The sequence below is a fragment of the Gymnodraco acuticeps genome, unplaced genomic scaffold (genome assembly GCF_902827175.1).
Source record: "Gymnodraco acuticeps unplaced genomic scaffold, fGymAcu1.1, whole genome shotgun sequence".
Taxonomy (NCBI): Eukaryota; Metazoa; Chordata; class Actinopteri; order Perciformes; family Bathydraconidae; genus Gymnodraco; species Gymnodraco acuticeps.
The window spans coordinates 124,492-148,818 of NW_022991940.1; the positions used below are offsets into that span (position 1 = coordinate 124,492).

At 40.4% G+C, this 24,327-nt stretch overlaps 1 protein-coding gene across 6 annotated transcripts in view; it reads left to right on the forward strand.

The window, feature by feature from the left end:
* Positions 1 to 24,327, forward strand: part of LOC117535833 (rho family-interacting cell polarization regulator 1-like) — a 144,421-nt gene that overhangs the window by 87,761 nt on the left and 32,333 nt on the right. For 2 of the 6 annotated variants that reach the window (XM_034200425.1, XM_034200426.1), the window contains exon 1: positions 2,346 to 2,604. The exons of the other annotated variants lie outside the window; for them this stretch is intronic. In XM_034200425.1, the coding sequence (XP_034056316.1) occupies positions 2,586 to 2,604 (19 nt within the window). In that variant the 5' untranslated portion in view covers positions 2,346 to 2,585. Of the gene's footprint in view, positions 1 to 2,345; positions 2,605 to 24,327 lie in introns of those variants that run through there. 6 annotated transcript variants of the gene reach the window in all.

The window sequence follows — 24,327 nt, forward strand, 5'->3', positions numbered from 1 at the left end:
GGCAGCGCCACTGCAGCTGGCTTCCTTTCTGTCTTGTCAAAATATAAAGTAAATGAAACAATCTCTTATTGATGGACATTATCTAATGTAACTCGTAGTAAATATATTTGCGGATGGGTTTTCCTTAAGCGCTACCTCCCATCCTCTATGACACAGCAGTGGCATGGCCGTATTCGGCTCAGTCAAATGGTTAGAGAGGGTAAATAACAAGCTTTAAGTGCATTTTACAACTTTTATGCCCTAATGATTTAAATAAGTGCTATTCAAGTGTTTGTACTAGGTATTCAATTTAGCTATAAAAAAGTAAAATCTACTGATTAACAGACGTCTCTATACGGATGTAAGGCAATGGGAGAAAGTATTTTTGGTAACGGACTGACACGGAAGATGTAGTATCACCATTTCGCCACGAAAATGTGCTTCTACGGCTCACTTCCTGTGGGCTTGGATAAGACCCCATAGAGAGGCGAAGTCCCTCCATTTCCGGTGGACCTCCATGGGACCTTATTTCGGAAAAATTATGTATTGAAGTCAATGGCGAGAGAAAAGTTATCTTTCGATCCCGTTTTAATTGTGCCACGAATTACACAATGATGTTTGTCAATTTAAAAGATAATTTTGCAAGTTAAAAAAAACCATCTCTGGTCTCGCACAACAACACACGTCACCAAGATGGCCGTCACTACGGTCTTGCCAAAAAAGGGATTGACTACCCTCACTATCACCACAATGAAACACGTCCAGAAGAATGTCATGCAAAGCTGTCTGCCTGCCCGCCTTCCTTTGATTCTCTCTGAACTGCCTGATCTTTTTAATGTTCAATGTTAATCATTTGTGTAGATAGCATGAAGTAGAAAAGATCAACGATGCTAATGTAGCGTTAGCGTTAGCATGTCTCCCCCGGGGGCATCCGGGCTTAAATGGTGTATTATAGAATGATCACACCGGTGTGACAGTACTCTTCAAAGGGTTCACGAAATATGACTACTACTCTTACTGTTTAACATTTTGGGTTACTTAATGTTACTTCATGTTAAGGCTAATAAAAACGACAAGGCTAAGGCTGTAATGCTAACTAACGTGCTTGCTACTAGCTAGTTAGCTAACTTGATCCAGCCACTCCTGGTCCTTTCATCAGACGGGAAACGAAAGAACGAGCAATACCCATTGTTGGTATGATTACAACCTGGTACTAAGCACACAGGTATCTTGGTAAAGTTATCTTATCTTAGCTATCTCTTATATTTAGTGGAGGAAAACAATTATGACATCACTTACGCGACTCTGGGATTTGTCATAGTCTTATATTTCAACAGTTTTACGACGAACTGTGACTTTTTTGACAAGGAAATGATTTTTTAAGATTGACAAACATCATATGTGTAATTCATGGCACAATTCAAACGGGATCGAAAGATAACTTTTCTCTCGCCATTGACTTTAATACATAACTTTTCCGAAATAAGGTCCCTTGAGGTCCACCGGAAAGGGAGGGACTTCACCTCTCTATTGTGGTATCCCATCTCTTAAAGGTCCCATGTCATGGCCATTTCTACTGATCATAATTCCATTGTTGAGGTCTACTAGAATAGATTTTTGTTCAATGTTCCAAACTCACATTGGTTTCTCATACAACATCTCTGTTGTATGTGTATTCACTCTCTGTCCTAAACGGCATGTTGGAGCTCCTGCCCCCCCCCCCTCCCTATGAGCCCAGTGTTCTCTGATTGGTCAGCTCGCCCACTCTGTTCTGATGAGTCCACCACCATTACAGCGGAACATCAGTGATTATGTGTTACTATGGCGTTAGCAACCAGAAAATGACACCAGCAATGACAAACAGATGAGAATGCTGCATGGGGTCTGGGTGCCGTGTTGGCGGGACATTGCGGGGCTCGCTGTTGGAGCGGACAGTGTGAGCTGGCTTGCCAGATTCACCACTGTAAAACCTTATTTTGTTCACTATTACCCAGAACAACACCCTCTTAATTAGTCATCACTTTACTTTATCTGTGTCAGCACAAAATTAGCACACTAAGTTTTCCATTCCCCCGAGGTTCTTCCTCATAAATAATGTGTCATTAATTACTCCACACTATTTAAAGCAGCACAAATGAGTTCAGTGCAGTGCACATGCAGTAATGCCGCTCAATGTTAGTACAGATGGATGTTGTAGTGTGGCGGGAGGATGTTGTGTGTGTGGTCCGAAACAATATGTCCAGCAGGGAGGAGGGGCAGGAAAAACCGGTGATGTCAGTGGGGAAGAAATGGAGGGAGGACCGCCTTGCTTTTTCCTTTTCCTCCTCCTCCCCCCTCCTCTTATCATTGTGTCAGAGAGAGAGTGGATCAGTAGGCGAGTGGACGAAGGATTACCAACTGTGACACTGGATATGGGGAAAGAGAAAAAGGGAAAGAAATCGGGAAAGAAAGAAAAGTGAACCGAATGCCCAGAATAGTGAGTGGCTAAAAGCAAAAGGAAAGTTTACCAACTAGGAGTCCACTTGGAGTAAGGACTGGGAGGTTGTTTCTGGAACTGGGTGGACCCCTCGCTAGAAACACTTGACTACGACCACCACCACGGCACCATGTACAGTGGATATGGAGGTATGAAGCGGTGCATCTCAGTCAGACCAGCTTAACTCTAATCATTAACTCTCTGTTTGTCGCTGGTTAACAGGTTTGTCACTTATTACGGAGTTGATGGATGGAGAATTCACATAAAATACCCTAACAACAGAAACTTCTGTCACTTATTTTGAACCTAATATGTTTGTCAAAGTCATGTGATTCAATGGAGGTCCCTTCCTGAACATCACTCTCAGCCTCAAATGTATTTTTCTAGAACTTTTCTTGACTTGATTGAATTGGTCAGTGGTGTCAACACAAGAGTTAATTCTACAAATAAACAAATACTTTTGGTCACTCCTCCTTAAATCACTATGCCAGTGTGAATATGCCACAACACATAAGGGTTTAGTCAGGCTGGGTTTCCATATCTATATCCATTTTTGATAAGTTAGTGGAATAGTCTGTACATATGTATTGAACTGAGGCTATGATTATATTTTCTGATGAGTCTTATAACTTCTGACATGACATACAGTTCTTAGTTGTTGTTCCTGTTGTCCACACTGACTGTGAAGGGATCAAGAGGTTTGGTGTTGGTGCAATAAACAATTAATATCCATATACAATAAAGTTCAGCTGGAGCTAATATGAGGCTTTAGTCTGTTTTTTTCGAAAATTACATTCTTTGTAAAACAATCATTGAGAAATCCACATTAGATCTGTCTTATGCAGACTGTTGACGCTAAATGTTTGTTTTGAAAATCTATCCATACTTGCATTACAATAACTTAACAGCTAGTATTGACAAAGGAAACAATTACATTGATGTAACTTGTCTTAATTTTATTTGCAATAAATTAATATAGTTTTTTTTGTTGCTTTTAATTATAAAGTTCACTTTAGTCACACACAAAAGAAGACAACAATGTTATATATGAGTTTACATTTAGTTAAAATGTACGACACATTTTGTGACCCCTCCCCGTTCTCCCCATGAGTTATCCCGTTTTATGTTCAATTATTAACACTGTGACTGTATGAATGACAATGGTCAAGAAAGAAGACAAAGGCCATGGTTAATGCCATGTAAAACAATGTTCTCCCAATGGGATTCATGCTGTAGAAATTAGTATTATGATGAAGTAACCATGACAGCAAGTACAAATGGAGGAAGGAGGAAGTGTTGAGTTTATTGACAAAATCAGCTAAACTCAGCAGGATTCTTTATAAAGAATGGAGAAAGAGGAAATTAGTAATGAAGGCGGTCTCTGTCATAGCCTGGCTCTTAAGGTCTGGGCTGTGAATGTATCACTAAGTTGGTGTGTGATGTCCAGAGTTGGGTGTAACGCGTTACAAAGTTGATCATCATCGTTACCAAGTAACGCGTTACTGTAATAATATTACTTTTGTTGGTAACGGAGTAATGTAACGCGTTACTTTTATAAAATCAGTCATAATCACACTGACATACAAGAGAGGTTTCCGCCGCAGGTTTATATGTACGTAATCTGCGCGATTTGCGCGTCCACATCTCCACGTGCAGTGCTGCATAAACATGGCTGAGTCAGCGATAACTTTCGAGGGGTGGAGGTATGCGCATTATTTTGAGTTCGTCCGAAGAATAGACAGGAATGTGACGGTGAGGTGCAAACTGTGTCCAGGCCAGAAGCTGTTATCCACTGCTGGAAACACCACGTCAAACCTCAACAAACACCTGCAAAGAACACATGCTAAGGTGAAGCTAATAGCTAAGGACCCCCGAACCCAGAGTGAGGATGTTTTGAGTGCGCCGCCGCCGACCCCGAAGCAACACAAATTAGAATTTGGAGGACCGGTAGCAGAGATGGACAGGCTTGTAGCATCCTTCATAGTAGAGGAAATGTTGCCCAGTTGCACAGTGGAACCACCATCGTTCAGAGATATACTGCGCAAAATACAGATAGCAGGAGACAGAGGACAGCCATGGTCAGATAGGAGAACATTCAGGAGCTATCTGGATCAGTCTTATGCGACAATGGAAACTGAACTAAAGAGAACATTTGAAACTTTAGCAGTCTGCGTAATCTGCCTGTAGGGAGGGGCGGGCTGCACTGCGAGTAAAGTAACGAGTAAAGTAACGAGTAAATTAACGAGTTACTTTATGTAGAGAGTAACGAAGTAGTGTAATATATTAATTTGTTTTCATGTAATATGTAATATATTACTTTTTTTTAGTAACACCATCTCTGGTGATGTCCTTCATACTTTCTTAGTAACCAGCAGCTGATTTGAAACTAGTTATTTACTGAATCAGTTTAAATGGTTTGCCAGGAAACATCTGTATGTCAATGTAAACAGGAAGTCAGTGCAGCATTACACACTAAACATAGATTCTAGAATAAAGTTGAAGTGGTCAGTGACACAATAAACTCAACTGCCAAACTTTTGCTTTATTAATCTCGGCATCAGATGTTATGTGATCTAATTATGCTACTTAAAGAGCCTGTGACACGAGTTTCCCCCATCATCCAAACCCATCAATTTGAGTAAATATTGTCCCCTTGAAAACCGTTACTGAACTGATTTTGGATATTTGTACTTTGATAACCATTAATCTGCCCTTCAATGTTGACCATTTCCTGGATCTGCTCGGGGATTCTTCAAGTCCCGCCAAATTACGTGTGACGTCATTGCGGGCACAGCGCTCCAGTTGCACCGTTCAGGATCCCAGCATCTGCATGTAAACGCACGATGGTGCACACAGCAGCAAGCTCAGACAGCTCAGACAGTTTCATTTTGAACGTGTCTGAGAGCTCATATGAGGCTGAAGGATCGGTTTATGTTGTATCTGTTAGAAGTTTAGGAATTAGGTGCGTCAATATGGGCGATCATACGGTCATGTAGCCAGTGGTGGAATGGGACTAAAAATCATCCCGGGACTCTCGACCGGCCCACTTCGGTACCGCTAGTAAATTGTCAACGGGGGGAGTGGGGGATGTCAGGGGCGGCGGGTGCTGTAGATAGTAAATGTAAATATGTAAATATTTGTGTCACTGCATCCTGGTAAAATACAAATATAATGCAATGTGTGTGTCTTTGACATTAGCGCTGCTAGCCACCTGTGCCCTGTACTACGAAGCCAGTTCAACAGACCCTGGATATGTTTGAGTAACAAACTAACTAACAACAACAAACTAACATTACATTACAATACATTGTATTTAGCTGACGCTTTTATCCAAAGCGACTTACAATAAGTACATTCGACCAGGAAGACACAACCTTGAAGAAAACAGAATCATATAAGTACATCAGGTTTCATAGAGCCAAACATTTCAAGTGCTACTCAACTGGCTTTAGGTAAGCCAGTCCTTTATTAGTATAAAAGTGCTTCGTTAATAGTTCTAACGCTCGAAGTGGAGTCGAAAGAGATGAGTTTTCAGTTTGCGAGATCTCGCTAAGCGGTCCTACGACGCTGGTTATCAACTCGGTAAATCAAGCCAGGGTTTCTCTCACCAGCTGAGAGCGCGTTCACGTCTAAGACACGAGTGGATCTGACTTTAATTACATTTGACTCGAGTGTTTCGTCAACATAATGTGTTGCTAAAAATAATACTTCTGCATACAGTATGTGACACTGTAAGTGTTGCACGACCAGATACGGCAGATAAGGAAATATATGATATATTATGATATTATATGATCGATGATCTGATTGATGATGTAATATGAATGATAAGTGCGACACGTCGGCGTCTTCTCTGCATACGGCAGTTTAAACTGTATTTCCTTTATCCTGTAATATGACTTGAGAGATTTAAACTCCGCACACTGAGTTGCTCTCTTTTCTATAGACGCCGGAGGCGGGCAGCGTCAGGTAAAAAAAGTGATTTAGCCTTCCCAAACCTGAGCCTCACGCGCCGCCTATGGGGGATGTGCAAGTGACTTATCCGACCGGCCCACTTCGGTACCGGCCCATCGGGATTCGTCCCGATGGCCAGTCCGCCACTGCACCCAGCCCACGTAAACTGTCAACGGGGGAGCCTCGCTGCGGGGAAACGGTGGACCTAGTGTCCCGATCGGAGTGGGAATAATAATAATAATAATCCGTGCATTTTATCCATTAATTTCCCCAACATTGTGGTGAAAAAACCACACGTTTAATCCATGTTGGTGTACTACAACTACAAAAAGCATCGGTTTGTTTTCTCATCAGGAAATGCAGACCGGCACAAACAAACGATTTGTAATCATCATTCTCACGATCATTTAATGTATCATATGTTCGCCGAATTGACATGAAAAGCACTAATATGTAGTTTCATCCACTTGAGTTTACAACTACAAAAATAATCGATTTGTTTTTATATCACATCCTACGGGAGGAAATTCAGCAGCTCTCACTACCGATTTTTAATCCTAATGTAATCATCATCTTCACCACGATCATTTATGTTTATGTTCGCCGAATTGACATGAAAGCACTGACAAATATGAATATACTGTAGTCAACTTCATTAAAACGTTATTAACGTGCCTAAACTCAGTAATTCACAATTTCTACGCATGACAACACACTTTGTCCGTGTTTGGCTCTCTCGCCGCACAGTGAAGCGTTCCCGCATTGACGTCACTTCCGGCTTCCCCAAAAACTTCAAAATGAGTCGAAGGAATTTCCCGCGATGTTCGAAATTATTGATATTTAACAGAACGGTATCGCTTTTTCTTTTTTAAACTGACGGTTCGAGATTACTAGTAGCCCAATATTTCATTGCACAACAGTTGTTGGGATGCTGTCACAGGCTCTTTAAAGACCGTTTTAAGCTACGTCTAAATGTTTATGAAATATGGATTTGTAATTGTAACGTTTTATTTCGTAAAATGTATTTGCAGTTAATACAATCCAGAGATCAGGATCTGGGGGAAATATGGTTATTGTTGACAATTCCTCATCATGAGAATATAGTTCTGTCACAATTATTACATAATCACATGGTTGCCATTATTTTTAGCTGACCATTTAAGTGATCGTTTTGTTTGATTGTTGGATTCCACAATGAGAGGATCTTAAGGCAAACAATGTAGTTGGATTAAGTGTGGATCCATCCGGATTTTATTGATTTAAATGTTGGGATTATAAAACTTTTGCAACTTGCATTACTAATATTCATGACAAAAGACAATGCTCTCATCATGTTTTGTTGTTTGTTTTGTTTACTCTGTGCTCAAATGAATATAAACTATAGTATTAGTTTTCTGGCAGGTGGAATATGTATGCAATATGCATAAATCAAAAACAATACAAAAGAGCATTGAAAAATTGATAATTCATATTGCAGAGCATGTAAAATCATCAGCATGTTCCATTTTAAGGAACTGCCAAAATAAAATAAAAATTCCGTGGTTCTTCCTTATCATCGTTATGTAAGAATACACACTTTGGGAAAATACTCCCTTATATTGTATATTTGGCATTAAGTAGAATATGTTATAACTCAGCAAGACATGTTGGCAGCTACTGTGTGAATATTTGATATCCACATCAGCTTTTTGCATTGGTTGTTTCCTTTTCTTGAGTATGGATGTTGTAGCTTTACTTCTCTGCATAGTGTCATACCCTTGACACACATAGAGTGGTTTCAAAACATTGGAATAAATAGCCCTACTCCCTCCATTTCAGTTTAACAGGAGCAAATAGAGCTTGTGTTTACAGTGAGGAGTCACCATGGACGTGGGAAGGGGGGGTGTTGAGGGGGCTGCAGCACCCCCATCTGTTGGCGGAGAGTTGTAACTGCAACGCCAAAAAGTTCACTAAACAAATCAATAAAAAAGTTTTATTTTGAGTTACTATTTTTGAGTTAGCATTTTAGTGTAAGAAGTCTATAAAAAGCTTCACTATATAAGAGAAAGTGATCATGCGGTGTGCTTCTTCTGTTGCTCTGCTATAGAAAAGAAGCTCGTCAGTGCAGACAAGATCAGGGATGGGAGTTTTGTGAAAGCAGGGTTTAACAACTGGCGAAAGGCAGGGGAAACATTTAGGCAAGGCAAGGCAAGGAAAGTTTATTTATATAGCACCTTTCAACACAAGGCAATTCAAAGTGCTTTACAAAAATAAAAGACATTAAGAAAATGGCATTTAAAATCAATCATTAAAAGATAATAAAATAAACATTCAAATAAAAAATACATGGATAAAAGTTACAGTGCAGTTTAAGATGTGAATAGTTTAATTAAAAGCATTTAGGGAGCATAATAAGTCCCATCAACACACAGGCCGTCAACAAACTGGCAGCATTAAAACGAACACCGATGAATGCACTGCTCTCACAAGCTGTTGCTAAAGGCCAAATTACTGCATTTAATATGACGTTATTATACAGGGCCGCCCCTCCCTACACGCAGATCACGCAGACTGTGGGGGGCCTCACCTCGTGGATGGGGCCTCATTTTGCGGAGGGAGCCTCATCTGAAGCGCAAATGCGGCGCACCTACAGTGTAGGCTCCACTAGCCAGCCCCCCCCCCCCCCCCCCCCCCCCCGCAAATGCACCCGCACCCCCAACTCTGACTGACTTCCCGCGTCCCTGGGAGTCACATTCAATTTCACTAACCTTTTCCTACCACGACTGTTAGAGTTGTTGGGTTTAAGTCAGTGTGACAGCTACATTATATTACTTTTTTCCTTTTCTTTTTTTCTTTCACTTCTTTTCTTTTTCTTTTTACATTACCATGTTAGTGGCATTTGGTTGTGTAGTTAGTTAGTATTGTTGGATTTTGCCACAAAAACTGGTACCACTGGAGAACCAACACTGGAGCAACAACAGTTTATCGCAACAGTAGAAAGTCGTAGCAGAATTAGTAGCATCAAGATGAAGTGGCAAAAAGTTGCTAGACCGCATTGGTGTTGCTGAGAAAAGCAGTGATGTAACCTGTTACGGCATGACATAGCTCCTCTTGGGCACTGGTTGGTGGAAAAACTGTGCATCAAATAAGCTCCAGCACGGAACTAGAACATAACTCATTTCGGCAGAGAATAGGTTTTATAAGGAATGGGACCAGACATGTGATATACAGAACATTATTGTACTGAAATATGTTGTTATCTATCTGCATGTTCATGGTGACTCTTACAGCAGGATTCCTGAGGCTTTGTTTACGCTGGGGTTCATCAATAAATTGTTTATGTAACTTTTATTCACTTCTTATTGTTTAGAATTTAGATAGAAGATAAATACAGTAGGCAGGATGGCTATAGCGCGTTCTGTAGGAACTAGACTTGGGAACCGGGGGGTCGCTGGTTCAAGTCCCAGACCGGACCAGGTATGAGAGTAAACTGGTCTTTTGACAGGTGCCAGTTCACACCAGTAAGACACCAGACCCCCAAACTGCTAAATACTGCGCGAGTGGTGTTTTCTACATGTGTCTGACGATTAAAGAGGATTTCATTCAAAAACCTCTATTTAAATTTCCAAGTTTATAGATGCAAGGTGTTAATAACTTGGTACATAGGTCTCGTAAAGTAACATATTTCTAACTCCCCACTCCCACTTGAAACAGTTTATCACCGTTTGTGCAGCCGGAACTTGAACAAGCTTCAAGCTATTTCTTAACATATGCAGTAGCATTTTGCAACAGCTGTAAACACACTTTATTCTGTAGAATCAACATGCTTCCCATATAGAACACAGACATGAGATTGATAACAAATCTTCTGAACTCACTCTTGGAAAGAAAAATAACTAAGTTCATTCCTCAAAATGCTAAACTATCCCATAAGGGTTTGGGAATATTAATCACTTATCAATTCTCTGTATATACACTTATTAAAATTGTTGTCAAAGTTTCGTTATGATTCAGCTTCATCATTTTATTTTCAGATACTAGTATCCTTTTCCTGGAAGTGAGCGAAGTAGAGGGAAACTGTGGGATATTCCTGTGACTCAGTGTATCCATTAACTGCCCCAGTCTGTTCCTGACCCTGCCCTCCCGCAGGATGCTACTCCCTGCTGGGTTTCCTTTTCCTAAAGACAGTAATATGAGGGAGGAAAGGGCCTGGAGTTATGAAACCAAACTTTATGTACATAATGTGGAAGGGGGGGGGAGGTGAACACGAGCTGTATGAAATAGTTGTGTATTAAAGGGAGGAAATTATAAATATTAAATGAAGCATTAATGATCCCAAGAGGAATGCTGACTCTGTGTTCACCTTGTGAACTTAAGTTGTCAGTGGCTACATCTCACGAGGATGTATAAAGAGAACTGTATACAGCGTTGGAGGCGGTCCGTTCATTCTCATGAAAGTTCCCCAGTGACGCATGAAGCCAAAATGGCCTTATTCTCGATAACAAAAATCCGGGGATTTTCCAGGGATATTCTAGCGATCTTCCGTATCCACTGTATGTGCATGTGAATTTGCGTTTTCCTTAAGCAGCCTTTACAGACGTTCTCAGCTTAGTCAAATTAATGAAGAACTTTTTTAGGCTCTAATTATTTAAGTAAGGGCTAGAAAAGGCACTGGCAGGTCACTGTTGCTTTTCTGAAAAGTTAAAATGTTTAGAGAGCACAAAGCTCTCGGAGCTGCTGCACAAAATAGACGAAGCGCTCAGAAAAAGAAGCTAGTGCAGTGCTTTTTCTGGAGGCGGCAGCAGGCGCTCTTTTCTCATTGGAATCAATTGAAAAAAGACACTGAGGCTAAAGTGTAGTACCACCACTACAACAATTTGCCTCAACTCCGGTGCACTCCCTTTTCGCACAATCCAAGAATGTAGTAAATCCTTTTGTTTCACAACTAACATGGATTTAATGCCATAGAAGTATTTTGGAGTTTATGGGAAGTCCCCTAAATGTTGATGACCCAAATAATCCGTTGATAATCCCCAAGTGGACCTGAATCACTGTTTTTTAAAATCTGAATCATTTTTCAATGTAACACAGAATGACACCGTCGCAGGCGTCGCATGCTCTTCCACTGCCACCAGACAGACGGAACTATGAATGTGATGTTTTTATGTCAGAGACAATGAAGAATTAAATTAAAACCTTAAAGGGGACCTATTATGCAAAATGCACGGGGTTCAAAATGCACGGGGTTCAATGGAGCTGATCCAGATTAGTGTCCGATATGACGAAATATCTGAAATGGGGACCCACAGAAAGGTGCTATCAGAAGCAATGCCCAACTGTTTTGGATGTAATATGGTCTTTGTATACATTAGCAAGCATGCTAACACTCAGAGCTAACGCAGTACTGGAGAGAACATGTGTAAAACAGCAGGAATTAAAAAAGGAACTCACCTTGTGGTAAACCCGCAAGAGAAAAAGCCTTTGAGCTCCATACTGTTTCAGAAATAATCCTTGATGTGGTTTGGAACATGATGGCATTTAGTCACGGAGGCATTTGGCTGAATGTAAGTGTAATTCTGAGCAGGCATTAGCTCCACCTCCTCTTCCACCCCGAATCAGAACTTTAGTAAAAGGGCTAAAACAGAGGGATGTGAAGGATGTCTAAAATGCATGATCTGTTACAGTATCATGTTTTTTATATATCTGAGACCCATAATATATGCCTAAAAATAGCATGATAGGAGACCTTTAATACTTGTAAAACATAAGACTGATGTAGGGTGATATCTTTTGGTTAAAATGAGCCAGAATTATATTAAAAAGCATGGAAAGCAAAGTATTATTATCACTGCTAGACTATAAACACCATAATTGACTAAAGTAATATACGAAACAGCACATTATTTGTTGTTTGCTCGATGAGTGATGTGAATAACTTGAGACTTCAAAGCTAATTCTCATACATCCAATATAATTTATCCTGTCTGAGCAATTAGAGCAACTGTGCCCAGAATTGCTGAGTATGGGTTCTAAGAATACATACGACTTAAATAGTTACAGTGATGTTCAGCACTTTTATTACTGCAGTTGTTAGATATATTGAACTGCAGCATTATTTATGAGCTGAGGTCATTATTGATGGTATATTGTACAATGAATTATGAGATACGTGATCTTTTTACTGCCTCTGTCCAAATAATCAGCCTAAAGTATACATCTCATAGACCTGTGATAGATTTAGGCAGGAGCAGTTAAACTTTAAACAGACTGTTTAATCATTATAGCTGGTAGACCCTTCACCCATAATCCACCACACTGCGTTACCAACAACATTAACCGATGCTGGTGTTGTTTTTCATTTTAACCGGACAGGCTTCCATTGCCATGGAACTCTGAGTACTTTGTGATTGAAAAATGTTGTTGTAGCATAAATGTTAAAGCTGACCAATTTCATGGAACAGCTGGTATCTTCTCAGATACGATCGCTAATGACAGAGAAATATATTGTACTCGAATTAGTGTGTGATGACAAATATGCAAACAAATTGCGGTACATATATTTTTAAAAAGCTGCATTTGTTTATCTGTTGTTTTAAATACCACTATATTATTTCACTTTTTTATTTGTAGGTATTATTCATAAGATAAGTTATATTTTCAGTTAAGTTAACCCTCAGAAATGTGATTATAAATATAATTTTTGAAGTGTATATCATGCCACATCAGTTGTGTTTTTACTGATAACATTTGAGCAATCTAGCAACAAATCCAGTGATGTTGGTGTCTTTAAAAAAACTCTTTGGATATGGATAAATGTAGACATACAAGCATAAGAAAACTCCAAGACAGTTTCTGTACGGTAGTATTTCTATATCCCCATTCTTAAAGCACTGATCAAAACTACAATATATATTTGCTCTGCTACATTGCATTCTAAAATGCAAACTATACTATGAACTATGAATGTGTTTTCTCATTCTCAAAAGCAAGCATTATCTGGAAATGTACCTATTTATTGGCAAGGCTTTTAAGACACTGTTATATTTACTACAAACACCAGCACATTAACTCCAACAGATCTCTATTGATTCAATCATCAAAACTAAAATTTAAATCAACCAAATAAGCAAACGTGTCTTTGCTAATCATGTTCTCACCAAAGACGATATTCCATAAATATAATCAATACATACCATGCTTTTCCTAACCCGTTATTTTCATTCATCAACATTCCGTTAAACTCTGAAAGATTAAGTCTATAATATTGACCTCAATGCAGTTAATACAGTGTGCTGATCCAGCTACCTCTATAATGTAGACTTATATGACAGATCAGGGGCAGGTTTCATCATGGAGTTGTTCCACACAGATGGAAAAACACCATTCTGTTTGCATGTTTGACATGGACTAGGAAAATTATAATAGTAATACCATATACTGTAGTCAGTAGGGATGTCCTAGTCTACACCCATAGCTTTATTTCATTTATCGTTATCTACTTTATATGCACCTCCTAGTGTGATCTTTTTTAGCAGCATATGATTTGGGCAACATGCTGCAGTACTCTTCCTATTTTTAAGTGTGTGTGTTTGAGTGTGTGTGTGTTTGGGCCTGGCTGTGGTTTTCCAGAACGCTCTGGGAGAGAGAGGCCAGAGAGCATCAAACAATAGGTGTGGTGTCCCACACTGTCACCACAGAGGCGTGTGGAAGGCAGAGTGTGTGGCACAGAGCCACAGTCCACAGTGTGTATGAGAACATCAATAACAGAGGAGATGGTGTGGCTGGAATCTGTTGTTATCATTGGGCAGGAGTGGACCACTGTTTGCATCAGGTAGGGAACACAGAATACAGCAGAGAGGGACACACACTTTTCTGACGGAATATTAAACTAGACTGGATGCTGACAGAAAGTTAATGAAAGTCTAATAACAAGGCCCGAGATAGCAGACAGGACAGAGGGGGGGGGCAGAATGTGCCGACTACCACTGCCCTGTCTGAACTGGAACTCTGACATGGAGCCCTGCCAAAGTTGGTGCTTTACATTAGGGTTTATGTACTGAATGATAGTACAAATACACACCTCAACTTTGGAATAATTGTTCATGGGTTAGGATCAGGGTTAGAAATAAATAAAGTAAACATGAAAAGGAGCCTCATTTGCCATTGTTTTACTGTAACGTTGAGTGTGTGTTTTCTGTGTGTTTGTGTTTGTACATGTTTTTGTGTTTATTTTGTCCTAGATGACCAAATATAATTTTGCTGCCTATGCTGGACAATTTAGTTAATTGTTTACTATGCTATTCCAGAAAGGGGTAATAGAAGGGGGAAGGGGGATTGTCTATTACAAATACAGCATTATGACAATCAACTTAATTCCGATTTATATTCGAATATGACTGTATTAGCTAATTGAAAAGTTATTGTTTGGTTTTCAATGGCTTACCTAACTAAAGTGACCTTCCAAACGTAACCAAACCAAGCTTTCAGAATGCTCTGTGTGGATACTTGGTTCCGTGTGTTCTCCAGCACGTGTTGAAGAGCAACCGGTACTAAAATGTTTCCTTCATTTACAGTAAAACAATGGTACAGCACAAAGGTGGACTGCAGTAGAAGAACAAAGCCACAGTAGTGGTACTTTGTTGAAACCTTTATATTGTCTGTACAGGTCATGGTGTTCTTTACTTGTTTGGTTGGAGGCAATTAAGAAAGGTATAGAGCAGCGGTTTTCAAAGTGTGAGGCGTGCCTCCCCGATGGGGCGCCAGAGAACTTCAAGGGAGGCGCAGCGTGAGAAAAAAATAACAAGAAACAGTGAAATCTAGCTAGTTAACTTCAGCTAACTTTATGCAAGCGGCAACATGGATCGTTTTTTAGTGAAGTTACCTAAAGTGAGAGAGGAGACAGCGTCTGGCAGAAAACGGATGACCACGTTTATTTGAAGCGAGGATTTTCATGGACCGGTCCTGGCAGGGGCGGACTGGCCATCTGTGTGGTCTGGAGAAGCACAGACCGGCCGGTCGTCAGCGGGCCGTTGTCGGCCGGCACCGCCCTTTATTTTAATTTGAATAATACTTACTTTGATCAAAAGTACATACAAGTACAAGTACATACAGATTATCCTTGTTGATTACACAACATTGATTGGTTTAAATTGTGTACAATGCTTTTGTATTTTTCCCCTTCGATTCGGAGAAACAAATACTTTGTCGGAGTTTAGGATGGCAGAAGACACTACACTACCCATAATCCTCAGCTATCATTTGGGACTACACCATGTGCTTTGCTTGACAAACCCCGTGATTATTCCTCAAGCTCTGTGATTGGATGTTGGAGTGGCAGTGCGCGAAATTTACGCCGAGCGTCAAAAAGCACTTTGAAATGGAATGAAACCCATCGACGGCACACTATCCAAAACAGGACTCGAACGTGTCCTACCCCCTCCCCCCCCTCCCTTGGGTCACAGGCTCCTCCAACAATGCAACACAATAAAACAGATACACAGAAAAAATTGTGCAAGTAAATACAAAAAGAAAAATAGGAAAATAGGAAATAGTGCAATAAGAGTCTATATACAAGTGATTGGAATATGATATATTAGATACATAATTTCTATGTAGCAGCCAGATGAATGTTATGGATGTTGTTTCAAAGTTCAGGTGTTTAATAGTCGTATTGCATTCCTTTCCCTGGCCACATCAACCAGCTCTGACTGGGGGATCCCAAGGCGCTCCCAGGTCATGACCATAGGTGAGGGTAGGAATGAAAATGGCCCGGTAGACAGAGAGCTTTGCCTTCTGGCTCAGCTCCCTTTTCGTCACAACGGTGCAGTAAAGCGACTGCTGTACCGCTCCCGCTGCTCCGATTCTCCGGCCCATCTCACGCTCCATTGTTCCCTCACTCGAGAACAAGACCCCGAGATACTTGAACTCCTTCACTTGGGGTAAGGACTCATTCCCTACTTGGAGTGGACAGTCCATCGGTTTCCTGCTGAGAAGGAAACCGATGGTCCATGGTTCTGCGCTGATTAATGATGTGAAATATAAACAACCCTTAAATCAGACTTTAGTTACACCTGAGTAAAATTCAGTGAAGGTGATTGTCAAGTGCCAACAAGCAGGCGAGATATTTGATAGTTGGTGCTTGAGAAGACTAAACATGTATCTGCAGATCTCTATAAAGTATATTCATTACTCGTTATTCTCTAATCGTTCATTAAAGACATTATATAATGGCTATTTTGCACATCCCTTTCAAGATTTCAAGATTTTCTAAGGTTTATTGACATATCATATACACAACTACGGTGTAGTTACGCAATGAATGAAAAACTTGGGTCACAGGTTCCTCAACAGTGCATTACAAGACATCTATAAATATGTGTGTACCTCCACCATTAAACTGTCATATTCTGCACATTTCTTATTCTATCTACATACATCTTATAAGAGTACAATACATATGTATAATATCGGTTAAAATAAGTGCTTCAACATAGTTAACATTGCAGGAAAGTTGATTGTCAAGTCCCAAAACAAACCATGCAATATATTAGACTTTAAGTACTTTGTCAGACTTAATATTTATCTGTACATACCCCCAAAGCTTTTTGCTTACATGTATTTAAAATAAGGCCTTAACCTAAAGTATTATTTAATGTTTTAATAAAGCCTAATTAGTTTGTCTGTTTTACACTTCCTCCTATTAATATCTTTGGACGTCCTGCACTAAACTCTTTTATTGTAGATATCACTTACAGTATCTTCTTGTTATTTTCTATTCTATATTTCTATCATTGACCTTCTACTTTCCCCCTATAGAACAGACCTTAGGCAAGGCAAGGCAAGTTTATTTATACAGCACCTTTCAACACAAGGCAATTCAAAGTGCTTTACAAAAATGAAAGACATTAAGAAAAAGGCATTTTAAAACAGTCATTAAAAAGCAACACAATCTTCCTGCATTGCAATTACTCTAAACGTGTAATAACGTGCTTTAACCAGTAGGTGGTTTGGGTTAAAAAACTGTCAAGTTTACAGTGTTAACAAAATAAAATATACTGCTGTTTCCGGTTTAGTTTACGACGGATATATTTTGTTATTGTTTTGATATTTGTAAAACAAAAGCGATGGAAAAAACCCACAGCAACACAGAAAAGATGGTCTTAACATGACCCAGCGGTCTAGTTAATAAAAAACAATAATATCAAAACCTCCTTTCCTTTCATTTGGAGAATTGGAACGGCACTTATCATGGCTGCCAGTGACGTATTTCCGGGTCATTTCACTCCGTTAGGAAGGTTCCTAAGCTAAATGGACTATTGGAATGCAATCCCGATCTCTCTAGATAAATAAAGAACTACGACAGATGTGTAATATTTAATGCAGCCGAATCATTAAATATACATTCATGTTTAGACTTTTAAAGAGTAAAGCAAGCACTGCTGAATAAAGTATGATTTTATCTTTTACGAAACGTTTTTTTTCATATGGAATGCAGTTGGAGGTCAACCAATCACAGAGCTTGAGGACTAGTCACGGGGTTTGTCGAGCAAAGCGGAACGATAGCTGAGGATTCTGGGTAGTGTAGTGTCTTCGGCAGTGGTGTAGTGGGGATTTTTTTACTGGGGGGACGCTATTTTAATCAGGTCATCCCAAACAATGCCACAAAAGTGCGCACGCGTGCAGTGCACTCACAAAACGGGCAGACAGGTCCACAGAAACTACCGGTATGCTTAGTCCTACTTTAGTTACTGTACTGCAAAAAGCAGACGTCGCTGCGCTCAACACACACAGACTCAAAACCATGGACACACAGGCACATAAATTACATAAACAATTTATAGGCCTAAATTGCATAAGCTACAGTATTGCAACTAAGCAGCTTCTCTCTCTATCTCCACTTTCAAAATCTATTTAAAACTCATAACAAATACACAAAATTCCCAAAGTTGTCCTGAAATTAACTTATTAAATAAACGAAACCAAAAATATAGCCTACTTATGCAAACAACATTGAATCTGGACTTGAAATTATTCTGATTAGGCCTAGACTATATTGCAAATAAGCAGAGAGCGCTGCTTCACACACACACACACACACACACACACACACACACACACACACACACACACACACACACACACACACACACACACACACACACACACACACTTTAGGTTTTGAAGACTGATAAATCCGAAATGGATGAAGAAACTTTACAGCCCAGTTTCCCAGCTTTGCAGTCTATCCACGGGTAAGCCTCTTGTTTCCTCCGCCACATCTCCTCCGTCCATACCTCTGGGAAAGGTGAGCTTGAGCTAGCCAGGGGAACGTTGCTAGCGCAGCTAACGTTAACGTTAGTGCTAGCATTATCCACTATCCACGTCTTTAGGCGGCTCTTCTGGTGATGTAGTACTAGCAGCTTCACTTGAAGCTTCGGTGCTGCTAGCCTCTTTCTTCTTGTGAATTATATTCTTTTTAGAAAATAAGTCAAGTGAAAAATGTTTGCCTGCCATTATAGAGCTTTTTCGTTAGCGTTCTTGAGGGAAAGAGCTGCCGCAAAACCGGCGGGCGGCGAGCTGGCCGTGGGTGTGTCACTGACACACCCCCATATTTATTAGACTATTAAAAAAAAGATCATGCTCCAAATAAGTGGGGGTACGGCGTACCCCCCCGTCCAACGCCCACTACACCACTGGTCTTCGGCAATCCTAAACTCCGAAAAAATACTTGTTTCTCTGAATCGAAGGGGAAAAATACAAAAGCATTGTACACAATTTAAACCGATCAATGTTGTGTAATTAACAAGGATAATCTGGTATTTTTGAGTTGATGAGTAGTGCAGATATCACTGTAAAATCAATCGACAGTAAGGAGAATACTTAATGGATGGAATGGATGCTCACATTGCCTTTAACTGCCGCCGACATGGACCGATGCGGTGCTTCCCTGAGCGTCAAATACCGCCGTCGATGGGAATACATTGCAATCACTTGAAAGCTCTTCTTTATGAAGCTGAAGGAGGCTCGGCACGTCACAACTGCACGCCAAAGGACCCTGACCAAGCTTCGCTATTGGACGATCAGGGAGTGAGACTGTGTTGGTGGTATAGGTATTTTGACTAGCAATTTTGTTAAAGTGTTTCGTTTATTAATGCTACAACATAGTGTTTCGTGAGGCAGTTGTCGTTGTTGGGTGAAAAGCAAACAGCTGTTTGCTGTGGAGCGGGAGCGCGCTCGTTCACTACAGACTTTCTCGCCACCTAACCATTCGCCAAAATGTTTTTAATACCAGCGGTAACCGGCCAAGCGCCAGGCAAAAAAACAATCTTCAAATAAAAGAATGTCACTGGAGGAGATAAAGGAGAATGACAGGGAGTATGAGAAGAAGAGGGAGAGAAAGTTTCAGCCACACTGGCTTGATCGATGGAGTTGGCTTCAATATGATGCCAATATAAACAAGGTCTTTTGTGGGTCTGTACATCAATGCCGACCTATGCTGACAAGTAAGTGAAGAGTAGAAAATATAAAGGTATATTCGCTATAGGGAAATGTCCCAGCAGTTTAGGATAATGAAGGTTCTAATCTAATTAGAGATGCTCTGAAAGATCGGCCGCCGATCGATATCGGCCGATACTCACTCTCTCACAAATGCTGATCGCAAGAGCCGATCGCATGACGTAAAATACATGACACTTTTCTCTGTGCGCGGCAAAACAAGCTCGCCAAAATGGCTTCACCGGTCTGGCATTATTTTAAAGTGTCCGAAAATGACAATAAAATAGCGGTATGCAACGTGTGTGAAGCAGAAATCCTGCAGCTCCACCCGCTGTGACGGACCGGTGAGCAGAGCAAAACACACACTAAGAGTTAGACCTAACACACTTAGCTATTTTATCTACCTCTGGAACAAGCTAAACTAGTTATAAATATATTTATTCTTCACTGTCGGGTCACTCATTACTGGATCAGTGAGCTGCATGAGATACTGACAGGCTGTCAGGAGAGGGAGAAAGAGGGGGAGAGAGGAAAAGAGAGCGCTTCCGCTCATTTCTCCCGTGTTATTATCCAAAGTGAATGTAAACTTGAATAATGTACTTCATTTGAATGTAATAATTATGTTGGTTGTTGTTTGTGGAAGCGCCAGTGCATGAGCCCCATTAACTGAGTTTTAAACATCACTTTAAATGGAAGGTCCCCATAGGCCCCGCCCACTCGATCGGATCGGCGATCGGTATCGACCGATACTGATTCCGGCGATCGGCCACAAAATTGGCGATCGGAGCATCCCTAAATCTAAAAGGAGGCGTGTGGCGCAGTGGATAGAGCCTTGGGTGTTCGGATCTAATCTATTACATAGCCATTACCAGGGGCGGATCTAGACAACTATTCATGGGGTGGCAAGAGGGTGGCAGGAGATTTTGAGGGGTGGTATCCCCTGACAGAAGTATATGCTGATTTAAATCGCAATCATATCAATCAATTAGGGGTGTAACGGTACCCGTACTGAAATTATTCGGTACGGGCCCTTCGGTTCGGTACCGAACGATAGCGTTAAACGTAAAAAATTGAGAACATGAACAACTTTCTGGAAGTAATCTCAGGTATATATCATAGAGCGAGCAAGTCATTTCATTGGACGAGAGGCATACTATGAGAGCTGTTCACAGGGATGCGTTCAAATGTAGTCAGTAATTTGAGGAACTGTGGAAATGGCGAACGCAGATCAAGTTGAGCTGAAAATCCTCCAGCATCATTGTAGTCTCCGGTTTTGGAACATTTTGGTTTCGCAGTTACGTACAAGGATGACGGACAAAGACAGGTGGACTGAACCAAAGCTGTTTGTCGGCATTGTTCAACTAACATTGGTTACGCGGCTGGCAATACATCACACTCATTTGAAAAGGCATCACCGAATGTGAATATCACCGGTACCAAAAGAAAAAAGACTGAAGTGCAAACCCAACTCCCGCTAGCATGTAAGCCTCCACCACTCGCAGAAAGTTCAGACCGAGCCAAAGCTATTACAAACACCAAATATCCTTATGTTGCCATGTTAGCAAAGCGCTACCTGGCTGTATCTGCTGCCACTGTCCCTAGAGAGGGTGTTCTCCACAGCAGGAGACATGGTTAGTGCCAGCAGATCTGCCATTTCAGAAAGCAATGTGGACAAGTTCATCTTTCTTTAAACAACATGAAAATACAATGACAAGCAAGTCCTAATGTCAAGCTGGCTGTTTAGATACTAGTACAGTTCAAATACAGATTATTTCAGTTCATCGAAATGCTGCACCTTAATGTTTATTTTACTATATTTTGTATTTATTTGAATACATTAGTCACAGTTTAATAATAATTAAAAAAAAATATTTAATGTTTTGTGATAATTGTTTCTGCTGTACCGAAAACGTAACGAACCGAACCGAACCGTGACCTAAAAACGAGGTACGTACTGAACCGAAATGTTTGTGAACCGTTACACCCCTACAATCAATGTTAACTTGGAAAGCCACAATATTAATATTTTAACTCAATCACATAGGTGATATTATTGTGGCACATCAGTAAAGCCTTACAAGGTGGCAGACGTAATTTAATGAATTTTAACTGAACAATAACTGAATGAGTTTGTCTCACTCTTAGACCAGCAGGGGTACCAAATCTACATTAATTAACTGTCTCATTAATGTTTGTCTGAATGAATATGATACTATTAACAATCATATTATTCCTGACAGCTGTCAATCACTGTTAATAAATAATAATAGATTTAATTTGTTAGCGTTTTTACAGGTGCTCAAAGACGCTTTACAGATATAGTGAAGAACTGTTATGATTCACATATTCATTTATTATTGAATAAACTATATTTTTTGGAGGAGTTAATGATGAATGTTCATCAAGATGCTTGCTCGCCCTCCTTCAAATTTGAAAACAAGTAATTATATCATTATTGATATACAGTTACAACCTTGACTTTACATCAGAAAGAACAAACATTAAAGAAGTGACTAACTGCATCAGTTAGGGTTAAAAAACGTGTATTCAGCTAAAACATCGCTGCAGTTATTATCCAGTGGAAGGTCCTTACCTACTGGCCTAGTTAAATCAAAGTGGTTACTTTCTGTTGGCTGGGCAGTGTAGTTTTACACACCGTCTGATTTTACTTTCTCAGGACTTAAAACAGTTTTTTGGGGGCAGACCCCCACAAAGAAAAAAATATATACACGCATACAAGGTCATCATCTTAACAGTTTGTTATTCTCATCGAGTCATCCGTGAGCAGAGCATCAAGTTGGCATGTCTATTACAGCTGAATGCGGCGATTACTATTTTGTTCAGCAAAACGCCTCACAAACGTATTAAGATCAACAGCTGTAGTGCGTTTTGATTCAATGCTGAGTACAGCCAAACTTGACATTCTCTTCTCTGTCATTGTAGACTGCAAATACCTCATTCCTTCAGTGCTTGGGTCCGAAAGGCTTCTCGTTTTGCGCCGTCCCCCCGTTCAAGTGAATTCGCCACCAATCATATTTCCACTCTCGCGCCAGGACCGGGGGAGGGGTTACATGACGTGCATCTTGTGCTGCATTCACTTGCACTCGGACATTAGAGACTTTCTCTCATAAATGTCCGATGAGCCACAACTTTACTTTCAAAACAAAGATGCCAACTGGGGTGGCAGCTGGGGTGGCAAGGCTATTGTTTAGGGTGGCAGTTGCCACCCCATACCACCCCGGTAGATCCGCCCCTGGCCATTACATGTCTAACTCTTAATGACAGGAAGGCAGAAAGCGCATTATACAAATAATAATACTCATAATAATTATAATAGCAGATATTTTTTAACAATATAATTATTTTAATAAACCAAATATGAACAATTGAGGAAAATTAGGAAAAACTGATGATTCAAATGTTGTAGTACAAGTAGTAATGTAGTTTGTGCATAAATTACTATTGCAACGAATGTGTTAATTGTCTTCATTATTAGTAGATTTTTTGGACGAATGCTCTTGGGCCAGTGGTTACAATGGTGGGGCCAGTGACAATAAAATTCAACTGGCCCGGAGGACCAGTGGAATTTTACCCTTAATGTCTACCCCTGGGGGGAGAGAGAGGGGAACAAATGGGGGAGAGAGAGAGCAGCGAAGGGGGGGGGAGAGATGTAATTTCCTGATAAACGTTTTGTTTGATAGGCATCAGCTGTGGAGAGTATGTGCTGCAGGGAGGTGGATGCACCTCGCACAACGCACCCAGGAACGAAAGCTAGCAGCAGAAAAAGCTGAATATGTTATTAGTTGAATGGTCTCCAAGTCAAACCAAGTAAGTGTCGTGCTGAACTTAGCGGAGAAATGCAGAAAAGTGAAATGATTTGAATCAAATTGTTACAGCTCAAATGCATTGCAATGATTTTGTTGAAAACTTGAAAGTGAAATGTTAAAAAAGAACAAGTTGTATAGCTGAAGGTTATCAAGCACAAGTACGGGCACGAGCAAAAATAGGACTCAAGAGCACAACCAGGCAATAAGGTCTTTAGTCAAGCGTTTTAATCCAAAAGGTAAAAATAAAACAGGCAATGATCAAAAAATGTACTGACTTGAAGTAACAAAAAAACAACCAACTAGGTTGGTACAAATGCTAAGCAGCTAGAACAATAGTTTACGTCAGAAGAGAAACATGGAGCACCTTCTGCTATACAGACAAGACGAACTGGCACTGACCAAGGAAACAGCACAGACTAAATACACAGGTGAGGAGTGATCATTAGGGACAGCTGAGGCTCATTGAGACCAGGCAGGTGATTAACAGGGAGCGAAAATACACAGGTGAGGGAGTGAGGCGATCAGCCAGGGCCAGGATGTGACAAAGGTCTTGTGATCATTTTAAAGTTGGAATGAAGTCTGTAGCTCAAAGTATGTGGAAGGAGAAGCATTTGGCAC